Here is an 18,639-nt window from a genome sequence, read left to right on the forward strand (position 1 = left end):
TATCTTGTATCTGCCCCAGCACTCACTATTATTCCTGGCACAGAGTGAACGCTTAACAACTACCATTAAAAAAATAACTCGGAGCTAACTCTCATTTGCCACGATTCCTAATTATTCCAGATAGTGCGGATTAAACAAAAGCTTTCTCTCTCGGATCACGTGCCCCTCCGACTCCAAGGCAAACTGCCGTGACCTCGGACGCAAACGGATGGCGGTATCGTTTCAATAGCATCGCTTCAGTCCAGAATCCAGAACCGGGGGGAAATATTCCAGTTCAAAGACAACTGAGGTCTGCTAGCTGACATAAGGGGAAGCCGGGGTCAAAGGGGGAGGGGAGAAGCATCTTATCTGAATGGCTCCAGGCAGCAGAGCAACAGGAACAGATCTAGAAGTCAGGGTCGGGCAGAGCTCAATCTGACAGTCTGAGTTGGTTGCTTCCCGCTTGCCCGCTGCTTTGGTCCAGAACCCCTTTCAAAAGACACACTGCATCTCTGTCCCTTTTCAAGTTGGCAACCTGGGCCTGCAGAATTCTCTGGGATGGAACGACTGTGATTAAACCGTAGCCAGGGAGGACACAGTCGTGCTGGCTGAGAGGCGGAGAGCTGAACTTTCTCTCTCTATTTCTGAGTGGGTAGGTGGTGGGTGCCGACTGCACCTTCATTTAATGACAGGCAAGAAGAAACAAATACGGATTATCAGGTGATCGCTTCTTAAGCACTTAAGACTTGTAAAATCCCCTCTACTAGGCATTCCCACGTGAGAGGGTTGCTCTTAACTTTTTAAAAACCGAGACCCCTCACATCCAGTGTGTTGGTGAGAGGAGCCAAGGAGGGAAAACATATTGCTGCAGTGAAAGAGAAAATACGGAGTTGGCCAAATTGCCCCTCCTTTAAGAACTGTGGCATTTATTATATGTTTTTATAAGTCACGCACTGAGCTAAGCAGTGGGGTAGACAGGCAAAGATCTTACTGGACACAGTTCCTGCTCCACTCGATGCTCATTCTAAGAGGGAGGGACAGCACTCGTCTTCACTTCGCAGATGAGGACGATGGGGTCCAGGAAGGTTAAGTGACACAACAGGCTAGTGGAGGAGCTGCTCTTGCTCTCGCCACTAGACCATTCATTCAATAGTATTTATTGAGCGCTTACTATGTGCAGAGCACTGTACTAAGCGCTTGGAATGTACAAATCGGCCACAGATAGAGACAGTCCCTGCCCTTTGACGGGCTTACAGTCCAATCGGGGGAGGCGGACAGGCGAGAACAATAGCCTTCCTTCATCCCCGGGCATTGCCAGAGACTCCTTTCTTGGTCTTTCTTCCTCAGCCAAACCCAGGGCCAGAGGGAGAGGATTTCTCAGCATTAGCAAAGGCGTCAGAGTGCTATCTCATCCCTCAGTCTGGGATTACCCTGCCCCAGCTGGAGAGTCCTTCCCCTTGGCTCCCGATTCCTCTCCGAGGCCAGTGCCGGAATGGGATATGAGGGAAGGGCTTCGCCTTCTGGATCACTTGGGTTCTGGGGACGGGACTGCACCGGTACTGGACGTTACATTTCCCTGGCCTTCCGGGGCACTGGGAATCTTCCTTCAACATCCTTATGGGTACCAGAATTTTCTGTTCCTCTACGCTGGCACCGGGTTCCCGTCTTCCAACCCAACGCTGGACTTTATCCCTCTTCTGGCCCTTGTGGGCACATGATCTCTGTCTTCCGGGAAACTGACAGAGGAAAATCCCCAACAGAACTGGACTCAAACATGGCCACATCAAGGTGCGGTACCATCTGCCTCACTGGGCTAGGTCTCGGTATTTGAAAAGTTAACTGGCCACCCTCTCACTTGGAGATGCCTAGTAGAGAGGGTTTTGCATACCCTGAATGCTTAATAAATGATCAACTGAAATCAGCATTTGTTTCTACTTGCCTGGCACGCATTTTTTTTTTACCCCGGGAGAGTGACTGCTTCTGAGACCACGGCCGAGCCTTTTAAGAAATGCCAATTAGTCAAATTACAACATGGCTCCAATTAGAAGTAGGTTTCTGAGGGGTTACTTTATTAACACTTTGATCCTAGCTTGGATCAGGAAGATGCAGTAGTTACAGACGTCTCTGTTCTTACAGTTCCTTCTTCTAACCCAAGTGGGAAGATTTCGGGACTGAGGTGCTCTTAGAAAACCTGCAATCCGATGGTTCTGGCAGGGCTCTTGTGTCTCTGTGAAACTGGGTCAATCTCGGGTCATCTCTTCTCTAGGGCTGAAGAGATCACCGGTGGAGCTATGGTACTTTCAAGAGGCGTGACTTCCTTTACCGACCATCTCGGAAGAGTCGATGCCCCTATTTCTTTGTTAATAAAAACTGGCAATAAAGGAAGCACAGAGAGGGGAAAGTGGAAGAATGCAGAGAAAAGTAATAGCAACAGCCCAAGCAGAAGTTTAAATTGTTCCACGGTGAGGGAATACAATCTCTTTCAAATTCATGAAGTTCTCAACCAATGTTATGGCCTACTTTATTTAGCTCTCAATTTAAAGGTGAAATAAGTTAACGACTGGAGTATGTGGGCATTTTATAACGTGCTGGATATTGCAAATCAGAAGCAGCTATCAAGATAACTAAACGATAATAATTACGGTATTTGTTAAGCGCTTATGATGTGCTAGGCACTATTCTACGGGGTGGGATAGATACAGGATCATTGGGTTGGACACAGTCCCTGTCCCACGTGGGGCTCACAATCTTAATCCCCATTTCACAGATGAGGGAACTGAGGCACAGAGACAAGGTCGCGCAGCAGACAAGTGGCAGAACCGGGATTAGACCCCGGGTCCTTTTGACTTCCGGGCCCGTGCTCTAGAAGGTATAGTAAATCAAGACAGGAAACTTGTCTTCCTACTGACATATTTTGCCATTGGAAGATATGGCCAAGTAACCCTAGAAAATTTCATTTAGCGAGTCATAAACATCACTTAATCATCAGGGCGGCTCCAATGATGGATCTGTCAACAGACAATAAAAAAAATACCCAGCTCAATTTATCTCTGCCTTAGTGTGCTTTCCTGGGTTTATCTCTATTTTGGTTAGCTTAATGTTTTATCTCAAATACTTATGGGAAACTAGGCAGGCTAATAACAAGCAGCCTTGGCCTACAGGAAAGGGTAGGGGGCCTGGGAATCAGAGGATTTGGGCTGTGTCACACGCCGACGGGGGCGACCTTGGACAAGTGCTTCAGTTTCTCATTCGTAACATGGGAAAATCAATATGTGCTAGCCTGTGAGCCCTGTGTGGGACAGGGACTGCGTGTGACCTGTTCAGCTTGAATCCACCCTAGGGCTCAGTACAATGGTTGGCACCTAATAGGCACGTAACAAATACTACATTACAATTATTAGCAGCCAATTGTTAACCTTGATAAACACACTCCACCCTAGTTTAATATTTGCAGAATTTACGAGCTATATTCTGAATTTCAAAGTATTACTTGGACACTAGTTTGACCGACTGTGAAACTAAATGCAGAAAATGTATTCTCTAAATTTTCGGCAAGCAGATTAGTAACATGACAATGATGGTATTTGTTAAGCGCTTACTATGTGCCAAGCACTGTTCCAAGCGCTGGGGGAGGGGGGTACGAGGTAATCAGGTGGTTCCAAGTGGGGCTCACAGTCTCAATCCCCATTTTACAGATGAGGGAACTGAGGCACAGTGAAGTGACTCGCCCAAAGTCACACAGCTGACAAGCGGCGGAGCCGGGGTTAGAATCCATGACCTCTGACTCCCAAGCCCGTGCTCTTTCCATTGAGCCACGCTGCTTCTATAATTGCACATTTCCTACACCACCCACCAGCTAATAAAAAAAGCAAACAAGTTCTTCTCTTTGGGAACCAAATGTTCATTTGATTTGGATGTTCTCCTTTGGAATCTATCGGAAGTAGAACCGTGTAACCAATCCCTTTAGGTAATTTTACAATCATCGATAAAATCTCATTCCACCCTCTGAAAGGTAAGTCAATGTTCTCTTTGGGTTTACTCGTCAGAAAACTACCACTCAAGGGAATAAATATTTGTTTGGGGCCCCACAGCGAAACAGAGGTTGGATTAAAATTCCAACTAATTTTCTGTGGCCTCTCCTAAATAGTAATTTAGTTAGATAGTTCCCCTCTTTGCCTATAATAACGTGTAATCTAAAGGGCTCAAATGACAGGCTTTATACGTGTACATATAAAAAGTAAGAGGTGACTTTGGGATTCGCTTCTACGTTAATGATTGAACTTTTGAAAGGAGAACTCATTTGAAGAAACATAAATATGACACTAAAATCACATCCAGTAATTGGATCTCAGAAGCTTTATCATTTCTAAGGTGAAAGCCTGTCAATTAATGGAATTAATCCGCTGTGTCGTCTTGACAGTCTTAAAAAACAACAACAGAATAACACAACCCCATCATTCAACCAAATCATATATTCAAGTGCAAAAACAACAGGATGATATTCAGCCCAGGGCCAGCAATCCTAAAGCAAATATTCAGACAAGTCAATGGTCAATTTTCCAAGAAGAAAATGAAAGCAAACTGACAATGTCTTCTTTATTTCTACCACCTACTGACAAGGCGCAAGTACCTATTCCCTAAAAGTTATCTGTAGTTAGTACTACGGGATGATGTTGATCTCACTGTAACCGAGAAAAAAGGACAAGAGAAGCAGGACGGCCTCGTGGATAGAGCACGGGTCTAGGAGTCAGAAGGACCTGGGTTCTAATCCCAGCTCCACCCCTTGTCTGCTGTGTGACCTTGAACAAGTCACTTAACTTTTCTGCGTCTCTGTTATCTCACCTGTAAAATTGGGGATTAAGACTGTGAGCCTCACGTGGGACACGGACGATGTCCAACCTGATTAGCTTTTATCTATCTCAGCACTTAGTAAGTGCCTGACACATAGTAAGCGCTTAGATATCATGAAAACAGACAACATCTACTGAAGGGACAACTGAGTTTGGTAAAAACCTTGTGGTGAAAATGAAAATCATTGTTCTTGAACAACTTACAAATGCTAGAAATGTGATGTTAATTAAAATTCCCTTCTTTCACTCAAGTCTACTATCCAAGACTGGGGTGACTCCTGTTAGAAAATAAGCTTTTCCCTTCCCCGGGTTGACGGGTTGCTTTCCTCCTATGCATCATCATCATCACTCCTAGCATTTACTTAGCACCTCTTTGGGGGAAGAACTCTGTAGTGGGCACATGGGAGTAGGCATCAAGAAGCTGAATAGTTCATGGAAAAGACAGGAAGGCTCTGAGCCCTAAGTGGGACAGGGACTGTGACTAACCCGATTACCTTGTATCTACTCCGGCGCTTAGTAGAGTGCCTGGAGCATAGTAGGCGTCTAATACCATAAAGGAGGAGGAGACACGGTCTGCTCCACCGGGAGCAACGTGGAACACGTAGCTACAACAGGCAGCTATAAAATAAATAGAATAAATTAAGAGATCTGTGGAATCAACCGAGGACGGCCATCACAGCGGACCCTCTGAACTTGCGGCATGTTTAAGGTCACCAGCGCGGCCACAGCAGTGACCTCTGAGACTACTGGTCTGAGCCACGAAGAGTCTGAAATCCTGCTGCTCGCTGTCTGTCATCTCTGTCTTTTGTATTTTTGTTCCCCATTTCATACGTGCGGTTCCCCAAACCCCCACCCAAACATTCTAGGATGGTGAGTCACTAGAAGCCAGGGTCCGGTCTATATCTCATCTCCGTAATTCTCTCTTGGGGCTTGGTACAGTGCTTTGCACGCAGAAAGTGATAAATACAATCACTACTATACGTACACAGGTATTTAGGGTGGCTAATGGAATGACCCATTCAGGGAGGTGGGAATTAATTGGACACATAGTAAGCACTTATATGTGAGAAGCAGCGTGGCGAAGCGGAAAGAGTACGGGCTTGGGAGTCAGAGGTCATGGGTTCGAATCCCAGCTCTGCCACTTGTCAACTATGTGACTGTGGGCAAGTTACTTAACTTCTCGGTGCCTCAGTTACCTCAGCTGGAAAATGGGGATTAAGACTGTGAGCCTCATGTGGGACAACCTGATGACCCTGTATCTCCCCCAGCACTTAGAACAGTGCTCTGCACATAAGTGCTTAACAAATACCAACATTAGTAGTATTGTTATTATCATTGTTACTACTACTATTAAGAAAATGGACAGGGGTGGGGGGCAGATGGCACAGTGAGTCATAGGCTACAGAGGGAAACAGGAGCACCCGATGCTGAGGAGGCCTATCAGCCACTGATATTTAACATTTACTGTGCGCCGGGCACTGGACTAGGCCCTTGGGGAGAGAATACGCTTGAATCGATGGACAAATTCTCTGCCGCCAGAGAGTTTAAAGGGACTGCCATTTGGAGGAGGTCTCTTTCAGGAGGGGCTTTGAAGATGGAGAGGGGATTGGTTTGATGGATCTGAGGGGTCAGATGAGGGGAAAAGCTGTGTAATAAATGGGAAATGGGTCAGGAGTGAGATATAGCTAAGCCCCCTTTCCCTCTGCTCCTCCCCCTCTCCCTTCCCTCAGCACTGTGCTCATTTGTATATATTTTTATTACCCTATTTATTTTGTTAATGAGGTGTACATCCCCTTGATTCTATTTATCGTGATTATGTTGTCTTGTTTTTGTCCGTCTATCTCCCCCGATTGGACTGTGAGCCCGTCATTGGGCAGGGATTGTCTCTATCTGTTGCCGAATTGTATATTCCAAGCGCTTAGTACAGTGCTCTGCACATAGTAAGCACTCAATAAATACTACTGAATGAATATAGCTAGGATATCTGGAGAGGGGTGAAGAGTGCCAGCTGAGATGTAGAGGATGAGGAAAGCGGAATGGGAGACATTTGATTTTGCTGCTGTCGTGAACCACTTGGTTGATAGTAGATCAGTTTAAATGTCTGCTCTACCTCCTTCCCCTCCCCACACCACTTGTGTATATTTGTACCTATTTATTAATTTTATTAATGATGCATATATATCTACGATTCGATTTGTCTATTTTGATGGCAGTGATGCCTACTTGTTTTGTTCTCTTGTCTGTCTCCCCCTACTAGACTGTGAGCCCGTTGTTGGGTAGGGACTGTCTCTATCTGTTGCTGAATTGTCCTTTTCAAATGCTCAGTACAGTGCTCTGCCCACAGTAAGCGCTCAATAAATACGATTGAATGAACTGAATGAATGAGTGTAAGGTTTGGAGTAAAAAACTGATTAAACAGGCAGAGGTCAGCTTGAAAAAGCATCTGCCAAAATCACAACAGCTGAGGAGACTCTGGTCAACTTCAACTGGGATAAATTCCTGTTTGTATTGTCCTCCTTTGTGATACCCTTTTACAATCCTAAAAACTGAAGCGACTTCCTGGGGCTAAGCATTCTGTCTAAATTCCTTCAAGGCACCATCTCATCAAGTGCTCAAACTGTCTACCTGGCATTTGGAAGTTATCTCCACAAAGGGAAAATGCTAGGCATCTTGCAGTTCGGAGAAAGCCGCTACAACCGGCCACGTTAAGATATTTGTTGGAGAGAAGACAGTCTACAACCGCTGGAGCGGAAGGCCAGTAACTTGAAGTTTAGTGCCAACACTGGAAACCTGCGAGAGGTGTGCAGATAAAACTGAAAATAGGTTGCACATCAAAACCCCACTAAGAAAATAAACTGAGCACTTCTGGAAGACACACGCTGAAAGGGATGAAAATACTCCAGTTAGGCAACAAAAAGTTCTAGGGAAAAATGAATTGATTAAGATATCTAAAGTCCTAGCTTGTTCCCAAGCTACTGCAATCTACTAGTCAGCAGACTTAGAGAAGAAACACAACCGTGGATCCCTGCCTGAGTAGAAAAGGGGTTTCCTCAAAGATGATGGCCATCTTGATGCCAAGGCTTATGATAAGCCACCCAAGGAATGCAGAGGGCCTGAAAGTAGTGAATCACTCCCGGGGCCTTTCATATCCAGAAAAATCACGGATAAAAAAGAAAACAGAGGGCTTGCTACAAGATAGTCGGAGAACAAAAGGAAACTAAGATAAGGCCTCCCAACTTCCTCAACAGTATTGCTGCTCTTTCCATAGCGAAACCCAACGGTTCATAATAATGTTGGTATTTGTTAAGCGCTTACTATGTGCCAAGCACTGTTCTAAGCGCTGGGGTAGACACAGGGGAATCAGGTTGTCCCACGTGGGGCTCACAGTCTTAATCCCCATTTTACAGATGAGGGAACTGAGGCACAGAGAAGTTAAGTGACTTGCCCAAAGTCACACAGCTGACAAGTGGCCGAGCCTGGATTCGAACCCATGAACTCTGACTCCAAAGCCCGTGCTCTTTCCACTGAGCCATGCTGCTTCTCTAAGGGGATGCAGGTTCATCCCCTGACCAAAATCACACCACATCTTTACAAACTATTAAAGACCCGTAGATAGATAAAAGGACCGAATCGGCTGGCTAAATGAGATGGCTTTTCCTTCGGTACTATTTGCTACCTATATGGTGACTTTCCGAGCAGTTCTCACTGAAGAGTTTTTGTTTCTTGCATAAGCATGACTAGAAACTCCACTTATCACCGGCAGTTAAAATAAGCTGTTCTCCCAAGTTACCGATCTGAGTTTACTGGAAGCAAAAGGACTACATGAAAACAACCCATAGTTGCAATAACACAGTACTGTGTCTACAGAGAGGTCTAACTTCTGTTTTCAGAAATCAGCCAAAAGCATTTCACAGGGGCACAGTATAGACCACAGAGACACTGGGAATAAAATGGAGAATCTGCATTCCCCCACGGTGGTCGGACTTCGGAGAAGGCTAGGCAGAAAGAAGACGCTGCATGATGTATAAGGGAAGACTTGGAGTGGGGAAATAATGTGCTCTGTGGTACGGTTTCCTCTTCCCTCTCCTCCTGCTCCTCTTCTGGAGGTAGTTTCCAGGTCTGTGTCCGGGAGGAAAAGTCACTCACGCTTTGAGAGACTGTCTTATTTGTACCGCTTCGACTCAAAGGTTGAAAAAGCTTAGGCATGGTGGTACATGTCCTCTCCTGGGAAGATTACCACATTTAATACTTTCAACCACCATTATTCTAGGGGATTGTCCTGTTGAAAATTTAACTTTTAGTCACCTTGAGTCATAAAGAATACTTTCAATATATGAGAGAACGACGGCACGGTAGACGGGCACATTTCTTGGTACCCGTCAGCTGGGCGGTTTTAAATGTCACAGGAGACCGACGGCTTCAAAACACCCTCCTTTTTGGAAAGCGCTCTCAAGGCAGAAGCCCAAGTCTTCCCCAATAACTTCCAGGAAATGTTCCTTTCAAAAGTACACGTAATGGGGCGGTCATAATGCTCCAATGATTCTTTTAGAAGATTCACACGAAATCAAGGAAGAAAGAAGAAACGCTTTTTATCGATAACCCCTTTGAAATAACGGGTTTAAATTCCTACGGCTTTACAATCAGCCGGGTCAAGAGGAAACCAGAATCACTAGGCCTCCCCTGTCCCCCGAAGCAGAAACTCAGAGATTGCCGGGCACGGGCAATAGCGAGTGACACACTGCAGTGGACTCCGATCTCAGTCGCGGGTGGGTTACTCTTTTCCTGGTTCAACTTGTCTTACTGCTTCAAGGAAAACTAAAGGATGTGTGTCTATTTCTAGGTAGGGGATGGGGCTTTTGGAAATGCAACAGATTCCCTAATTCCCTAAAGGGCTGCAGGGTACAAGGTAGAGGGAGTAGAAAGATGAGCAGCAGCTTCACTTTATTCTTGACTTTTAGCAGGGAAAAAAGATAACATCGCAAGGAGAACACGGTAGACTCTCTTTTATACATTAAAATTAGTTCGGTGACAACAAAATCACGCCCCGCCGCCCGCCCCAGTGGGATGTGCTGTAAAGAAACTTATTTTATTTTCCCACGTTTCAGAGCACAGAATAAGCTGACACGCTTCATCGGCTTTCGTTTCTTTCCAGGACCATTCCGCTCGGTGGTAAGACACCAAGATGAGAAGGAGATCTCAAATGTCACCAAGTATAAATAGACGTGGGCAAGAACAATGTCACGGACTAGAGCCAACAGGGAGCCGGCTCCCCAAATTGCAGAAGGAACCTTGATTCGGTGCCTCACCAAGGCCCTGAGGCAATCAGAATCAGAAACGGGATAGAGGACGACGAGCCCTCACAGCGGACTTTTTAACCACGTTATAAAGGCTTATTGGCAATGGTGATGAGGGGATGGAGAGCCCCCGGGGGGATATCCTTAAGCCCTTAATCGGCCCCGTTCGTAAATAATGGGATTTTTGGGTAGGAAGCAGCACGGCCTGGCGGACAGAGCACGGGCCTGGGAGTCAGGAGGAGCTGGATTCTCATCCCGGCTCCGCCACTTGTCTGCTGTGTGACCTTGGGCAAGTCACTTCACTTCTCTGTGCCTCAGTTCCTTCATCTGTGAAAAATGGGGATTAAGACTGTGAGCCCTATTTGGGACGGGGACCGTGTCCAACCTGAGTAACTTGTATTTACCCCGGCGCTTAGAACGGTGCTCGGCACAAAGTGAGCGCTTATGAACACCACGATTATTATTTCCTCCGTTTAGACCGTGAGCCCGTCGCTGGACAGGGACGGGCTCTATCTGTGGCCGAACTGTCCCTTCCAAGCTCTCAGTCCAGTGCTCTGCACGTAGTAAGCGCTCAATAAATACCACTGAATGAATGGATGAAATGAGGAAGGACACCTGTTGGCTCTGAAATACTCGGCCCGCTGCTTTCCCGGTGGCTCTTAGGAAACAAAAACCAAGGTGGTTTCTAAAAGTTATGCCATATTTATATCTCCAAATGCCACCTTTCAGAGTCAGTCAGTTGTTCAACGGGCTCCCAGGGCTACACCTAGTCACCGACGGCAACCTGAACGGTTTAAGGGCCGGCGCCGGTTCCGCGACCGCGCGCATTTACCATTCCGTCGACGGTATTTACTGAGCGCTCACTACACGCGGAGCACGGGACTAATCGCGTGAAATGTACACTGCGGCGACCGAGACCATCGGACGGGGAAGGCGGGCGGCAGAGGAGACGAAGCGTTTCTGACGTCTTCTCTGCCCCTTCAGAGAGGCTTCGGCCTCACGGGGACCCGGCCGCAGAGAGGGAGGACAGAGGCGCACGGAGGGTCGCGTCGGCCGTTTCCGAGGCCGCCCCGCGGTGCCGCCGGCTGCGGGGATGACGGGCCGGACCCTGGGCTTGGGCTGGGTCCCGGGGACGCGGGGGCATCTTTTGGTCCTTTCCCCTCTGCTCTTCCCCCTTCTCCTCCCCACAGCACTTGTGCATATTTCTATATTATTACTCTATTTATTTTGTTAGTGATGTCTATAGATCTATGATTCCATTTATCTTGACGGCATCGACGCCTGACTACTCGTTTCGTTCTGTTTTGTTGTCCGTCTCCCCCGTTTGGACCGTGAGCCCGTCGTTGGGCAGGGATGGTCTCTCTCTGTTGCCCAACTGTCCGTTCCAAGCGCTTAGTCCAGTGCTCTGCACATAGTCAGCGCTCAATAAATACGACTGGATGAACGGATGAATGACAGAAATCGGAAGATGTGCAGTCTAATCCCAGCTCTGCCACTTGCCTGCTGGGTGACCCGGCCAAATCACTGTGACATTTTTTGCTTCAGCTCTGTCATCCGTGGTCTGTCCCCCCCTTTTGTGGGCAGGGATCGTCTCTCCGTTGCCCAATTGTACCTTCCAAGCGCTTAGTCCAGTGCTCTGCACATAGTCAGCGCTCAATAAATACGACTGAATGAATAAATGACACCTTCCAAGTGTTTAGTCCAGTGCTCTGCACATAGCGCTCAATAAACACTACTGAATAAACGGTACCTTCCAAGCGCTTACTAGAGTGCTCCGCACATAGTCAGTGCTCAATAAACACTACTGAATGAATCAATTGTACCTTCCAAGCGTTTAGTCCAGTGCTCTGCACATAGTAAGCACTCAATAAATACTACTGGATGAGTGAACTGTACCTTCCAAGCGCTTAGTAGAGTGCTCTGCACATAGTCAGCGCTCAACAAATACCACCGAATGAATGAATCAATTGGATCTTCCAAGCGCTTAGTAGAGGGCTCTGCACATAGTAAGCGCTCAACAAATACCCACTGAATGAGTGAATCAACTGGACCTTCCAAGCGCTTAGTAGAGTGCTCTGCACATAGTAAGCGCTCAATAAATACTACTGAATGAATCAATTGTAGCTTCCAAGCGCTTAGTCCAATGCTCTGCACATAGTGAGCGCTCAATAAATACGACTGAATGAATGGCACCTTCCAAGCGCTTAGTCCAGCGCTCTGCACATAGTGAGCGCTCAACAAATACGATTGAATGAGTGGCACCTTCCAAGCGCTTAGCCAGTGCTGTGCACATAGTCAGTGCTCAATAAATACCACTGAATGAGAGGCACCTTCCAGGCGCTTAGCCAGTGCTCTGCACATAGTGAGCGCTCAATAAATACGACTGAATGAGTGAATGGTTCCTTGCTTAGTCCAGTGCTCCGCCCATAGTGAGCGCTCAATAAATACGAGTGCTCTGCACATAGTGAGCGCTCAATAAATACTACTGAATGAATGGTTCCTTCCAAACGCTTAGTCCAGTGCTCCGCCCATAGGGAGTGCTCAATAAATACTACTGAATAAATGAATGGTTCCTTCCAAGCGCTTCGTCCAGTGCTCTGCAAAGAGTCAGTGCTTAATAAATACCACTGAATGAGAGGCACCTTCCAAGCGCTTAGCCAGTGCTCTGCACATAGTGAGCGCTCAATAAATACGACTGAATGAGTGAATGGTTCCTTCCAGGCGCTCAGTCCAGTGCTCCGCCCATAGTGAGCGCTCAATAAATACTACTAAATGAGTGAATGGTTCCTTCGAAGCGCTCAGTCCAGCGCTCGGCACCTAGTGAGCGCTCAACAAATACCACTGAATGAATGGCACCTTCCAAGCGCTTGGCCAATGCTCTGCACAGAGCGAGCGCTCAATAAAGCCGACCGCATGAGTGAATGGTTCCTTCCAGGCGCTTAGTCCAGCGCTCTGCTCATAGTGAGCGCCCACTAAAGACGACTGAGTGAGCGAATGAACGGGCCGCGGGAGGGGAGGAGAAGAGAGGAGAAGAGAAGAGAGGAGAGGAGAGGAGAGGAGAGGGCGGGGGCGGCTACCTGCTGCTGGATCTTGCCGTCTTCGGTGACGATCCAGTGTGTGGTGGCGGAGGCCCCCCTGAGCGCCACGTTGAGGAGGACGGCCAGGCTGAGCAGCCGCCCGGGGCCGGGGCCGGGGCCAGGCCGCCGCCCGCACCGCCCGCAGGACCCCGACGCCGCCGCCGCCGCCATCTTCCCCCTCCCTCCCTCCCTCCGCCCGCCGCCGCTCACACCGGAAGCGGAAGTGCGTGCGCGCCTGCGCGTGAGAGGGGAGCCGGCCGCCATCTTGGAGAGGTCAAGAGAAAAGGGGGAGACGAGGACGGGCCGGCCTCGCTCCCTCACACCGGAAGCGGAAGGGCGCATGCGCGGGGGGGACGGCCGCCATCTTGGGGAGGGCAAGGGGGGGGACGAGGACGGGCCGGCCTCGCCCCTCACACCGGAAGCGGAAGAGCGCGTGCGCAGGGGCCGCCGTCTTGGGGAGGTCAAAAAGGGGGGGGGGGAGAAGAGAACGGCCCGCAGTCGCCGCTCAAACCGGAAGCGGAAGTGCAGGCGCGGGGGGCGCCGGACGCCATCTTGGGGAGGTCAAGAGGGAAAGGGAGGGAGGAGGAGGGGCCGGCGCCGTCCCCTTGGCCTCAGCGCTGCGCGGGTGGCAAGGCGCATGCGCACGGGCCGCCCTCCACCATCATCGTCGTCATAGTTAGAGGCGGCCGAGCACTGTCCTCAGCGCTGGGGTGATGATAATGTTGGTATTTGTTAAGCGCTTACTATGTGCCGAGCACTGTTGTAAGCGCTGGGGTAGACACAGGGGAATCAGGATGTCCCACGTGGGGCTCCCAGCCTTCATCCCCATTTTCCAGATGAGGGAACTGAGGCCCAGAGAAGTGAAGTGACTTGCCCACAGTCACCCAGCTTGACAAGTGGCAGATCCGGGATTCGAACCCATGACCTCTGCCTCCCAAGTCCGGGCTCTTTCCGCTGAGCCACGCTGCTTCTCCGGGATGCAGGACCTCCAGGTTGCCCCCCCGTGGGGCTCGCGCTCCTCATCCCCATTTGGCAGATGAGGCCACTGAGGCCCAGAGACGCGAACTGCCTTGCCCAAGGTCACACGGCAGACCAGTGGCGGAGGCGGGATTCGAACTCACCACCTCCGAGTCCCCACCCCGGGATCTTCCCCCTGAGCTCGGGTTGTCTCTCTTGGTTGCTGAATCGAACTCTCCCAAGCGCTTAGTACAGTGTTCTGCACGCCGTAAGCGCTCAGGAAAGACGATCGAGTGCTAAGGAGCTCAGTGGAAAGAGCCCGGGCTTGGGAGTCCGAGGTCATGGGTTCGAATCCCGGCTCCGCCCCTTGGTAGCTGTTTGACCGTGGGCAAGTCACGTCACTTCCCTGGGCCTCAGTGACCTCATCTGTAAAATGGGGATGAAGACTGTGAGCCTCACGTGGGACAACCTGATGACCCTGTAATAATAATAATAATAATGTTGGTATTTGTTAAGCGCTTACTCTGTGCAGACCACTGTTCTAAGCGCTGGCGTAGACACAGGGGAATCAGTTTGTCCCACGTGGGGCTCACAGTCTTCATCCCCATTTTACAGATGAGGTCACTGAGGCCCAGAGAAGTGAAGTGACTTGCCCACAGTCACACAGCTGACAAGTGGCAGAGCTGGGATTCGAACCCATGCCTTCTAACTCCAAAGCCCAGGCTCTTTCCACTGAGCCACGCTGTCCATCCACTACACCGTGCAGCTCCTTAGCTGCTGAATGAGTTCTACTTATCTTCCTCATCTCCGGGCAGTAGTTACCTCGGCAGCTCCGCAAATGTCTCTTCCTGGCCTCATTTACGGTTCCGAGTCTGTGCTACGCTGTGAATCTCGAGACGCTTAAACCTCCTAAATAATAATGTTGGTATTTGTTAAAAACTTACTATGTGCAGAGCACTGTCCTAAGCGCTGGGGTAGACACAGGGGAATCAGGTTGTCCCACGTGGAGCTCACATTCTTCATCCCCATTTTCCAGATGAGGGAACAGAGGTAAAGTGAAGTGACTTGCCCACAGTCACACAGCTGACAAGTGGCGGAGCCGGGATTCGAACGCATGACCGCGGACTCCCAAGCCCGGGCTCTTTCCACTGAGCCGCGCTGCTTCTCTACTAATATATCACCTCTTCAAACCTTCCGCGTCTCCTAATTAAGCAGGCAGGCTGTCTCAGATTCCTTACAAGGCCATAGGAGGACATCACGTTCCTTTCATAGAAACAGAAGAAACGCTACTCCGCGTTCGGAAAATAGCCATTCATGAAACAGCGCGGCTCAGCGGAAAGAGCCTGGGCTTGGGAGTCGGAGGTCATGGGTTCGAATCCCAGATCCGCCACTTGTCAGCTGTGTGACTGTGGGCAAGTCACTTCACTTCTCTGTGCCTCAGTTACCTCATCTGTAAAATGGGGATTAAGACTGTGAGCCTCACGTGGGACAACCTGATCACCCTGTATCTACCCCAGTGCTTAGAACAGTGCTCGGCACCTAGTAAGCACTTAACAAATACCAACATTATTATTATTATTATGATCTCTCTCCCTGGAAGCAGAGGGTGGTGGGAGGGACAACGTTTTGGTTGCTCTTTGATGGTTATATAGACGAGCCACCCATCAACCTTAAGGCCTCCTCGAATAATCTCATATAGTCCCTGAAATTATCTCGCTTGAAGCTTTTGTTCTGGGGGAACCTCATGACTTCTACAACCCCATCTGTCCACCTTGCTCCCAAGTCTCCAACCCCAAGCCCGCCACCCCGGAGGGACCGTGACGGAGCAGGAGAGTGCAGATGACCTTGTGCAAAACACTAAATACTATCAGCAATATCATCACTTCCTAAATAATAATAATGTTGGTATTGGTTAAGCGCTTACTATGTGCAGAGCACTGTTCTAAGCGCTGGGGGAGATACAGGGCCATCAGATTGTCCCACGTGGGGCTCACATTTTTTAATCCCCATTTTTCCAGATGAGGTAACTGAGGCGCAGAGTAGTTAAGTGACTTGCCCAAGGTCACACAGCAGACAAGCGGCAGAGCCGGGATTAGAACCCACGACCTCCGACTCCCAAATCTGTGCTCTTTCCACTAAGCCACGCTGCTTCTCTAATAGTCAGGTGCGGCTTTGATGCTTGACAGGAGATTTCATCCTCCTTTCACCGACTCTGTCATATTGCATTCCCCCAAGCGTTTAGTACAACGGTGCTCGGCAGATAGGAAGCGCTCAATAAGTATGATTGATTCCTCACCCACATCCTTCCTATCCCAAAGGCTGGAAATTCATCTTTGATCTCTTACATTTACTTCCCATGTAAGTATTGATGGTTTTTCCTCTGCCTTTTCCAGATCTTCCCAAACTAGTAACTCTTCCTGCTTTTTCTGAAACCCACCTCCTTATTGGTCTCCTTGCTGCATGTCTCCTCCACCCCACAGTTGTACCTATCAATGTTTTTAAAACTCCAATTAGTACATTTCACTTCCCTTCTCAAAAAATCCCCCTGGTTCTTCAATGCTACTCAAGTAAAATTTGAACTCGGTGCAAAATTTTCTCTCACTCGGGGTGAGTGAAGGGAGAATTATTTGAAGCTTTAGTCAAAGACGGGTTATGTGTGATGATTCTCGGTCTTGTCGAAAATATAAGCACCGGATCGTTTGGGGTGAGTGAAGGGAGAATTATTTGAGGCTTCCGATATCGTTCTTCGGCCATATATGCCAAAGAAAAGTTTGGTCCTTGGGGAGCTTCCTATCCTTATTCCACATTAATAAGCCAAATGGGATGAAATTCAAAACAAATGGGTTGCCTTATTTGGTAAGAAGATATTTTCAGTGAGGCACTTGCATTTATTAAGCATCTGGTGACAGCTCTCCTAAAATACATTTATATAAAGATAACTCCTAGCAGAACTGCTTCTCTCTAAAATCTAAAGAATTTATGAAGGGAGAAGAGTTAGGGCCTATAATTTTTCTGCACTTTGAAGATAAACTATTCATACATTTGGTTACATTTAGATTCAATTTATACATTCTACTTGGATTCAATCATACGATGGGGGCCAGTGCCTAGTTGCCTCAGTTTTACTACCTGTAAAAAGGGACCGGTATTTTCATCACTCTGGGATTTGAGTGGCATAACGGCTCAGTGAGCACTACTAGCCAGAGGACTTGGAAGGGAACGGGAAAACTAGCTTGCCACGTTGCAGCCGGTCACCAAAAACAAAGCAAAAACACTAAAAAAACCCCCTCTTAACACGAGGATGCATTTCACGTGATTACACTGGAGACCGGCCATTACTAATGAACTACAGTTTTCTTCTGGGTGGTTAGATTGTCCTTGCCGGAGGGACTCGTTCCATTTAGACGTCCTCTATTAATTCACCGACTCTGAACGTTAAAGGATGCTTACACATTATTCATTCAATAGTATTTATTGAGCGCTTACTATGGGCAGAGCACTGTACTAAGCGCTTGGAATGTACAATTCGGCAACAGATAGAGACAATCCCTGCCCAGTGATGAGCTCATGGAGCCTCAATGCTCTACCAACAGATTAGACTGTAAGCCCGTCGATGGGTAGGGATTGTCTCTGTTGCCGAATGGTACCTTCCAAGCGCTTAGTACAGTGCTCTGCACATAGTAAGCGCTCAATAAAACTACCGAATGAATATTTTCTGCGTAGGTTTTCCCAAGTGCTGCGCATACTAAATTTTAAAACCTACCAATAATCAGAAGTTTCAAGTCTTCTTCCAGATATCACCTGATCCGGAGGGATTTTAAAGGGATTTTTGTGTTGCTTTTGACAAAAAACCCTGCTGGGAAATTAGGAAAAAATATCTAAGACTAATAGAACGGTAGAAAATTCTCAGTAATGTACAAAACCGGAACGCTCACTACCGTCCAATCCAGGCAACGTTGGCATTCAACACTGGTTACGTCTCCTAATGGAGTAGAGCAATTTATGTTATTGGGGTGCTTGAGAGTTTTCATAATAGCTACTGATAAATGTAAAAATGGATAAGCGGGATCTAGCCAAATATTACAACAATCGCATTTAAAAGGCCAAGTAAACAGTTCCAGTGCTCAACTATATTCACCTCATCGGAAAGGTCAAAAGCACCTGAGTTTTGGGTCTTCTTAGAGTGTTTGCTTGTGAGAGAGTGAGCACTCACTCATTTTCACACTCCGCTGAATATTAGACTTTGAAGCCGCAGAAATACAAGCTACATTGTTTTAACTGCTAAATTATGATTTAATGAACACTGAATTCAAGACAAACGAGACTTCAGAAAATAGTTTCTGGAAAGCTTAAAAAAAAGGGGTGACAGCTACAGGCCAGCCAACACCTTTAGCTCTTAATAAGTCTCTGAGCTCAATTAAAATTTCAAAAGAAGCTCAGTGGTTGAGGCACTGAATATTCACTATTATACAACACTAGTAC

At 47.9% G+C, this 18,639-nt stretch overlaps 1 protein-coding gene across 1 annotated transcript in view; it reads right to left on the reverse strand.

The window, feature by feature from the left end:
* The window catches only part of TTC17 (tetratricopeptide repeat domain 17), a 79,162-nt gene extending 65,791 nt beyond the window's left edge, over positions 1–13,371 (reverse strand). Inside the window, exon 1 of the mRNA XM_029059321.1 lies at positions 13,201–13,371. Coding sequence (XP_028915154.1) covers positions 13,201–13,371 — 171 coding nt within the window. The remainder of the gene's footprint in view (positions 1–13,200) is intronic.
* Positions 13,372–18,639: the final 5,268 nt, after the last annotated feature.

The sequence above is a fragment of the Ornithorhynchus anatinus genome, chromosome 3, assembly GCF_004115215.2.
Source record: "Ornithorhynchus anatinus isolate Pmale09 chromosome 3, mOrnAna1.pri.v4, whole genome shotgun sequence".
NCBI classification, from domain to species: Eukaryota; Metazoa; Chordata; class Mammalia; order Monotremata; family Ornithorhynchidae; genus Ornithorhynchus; species Ornithorhynchus anatinus.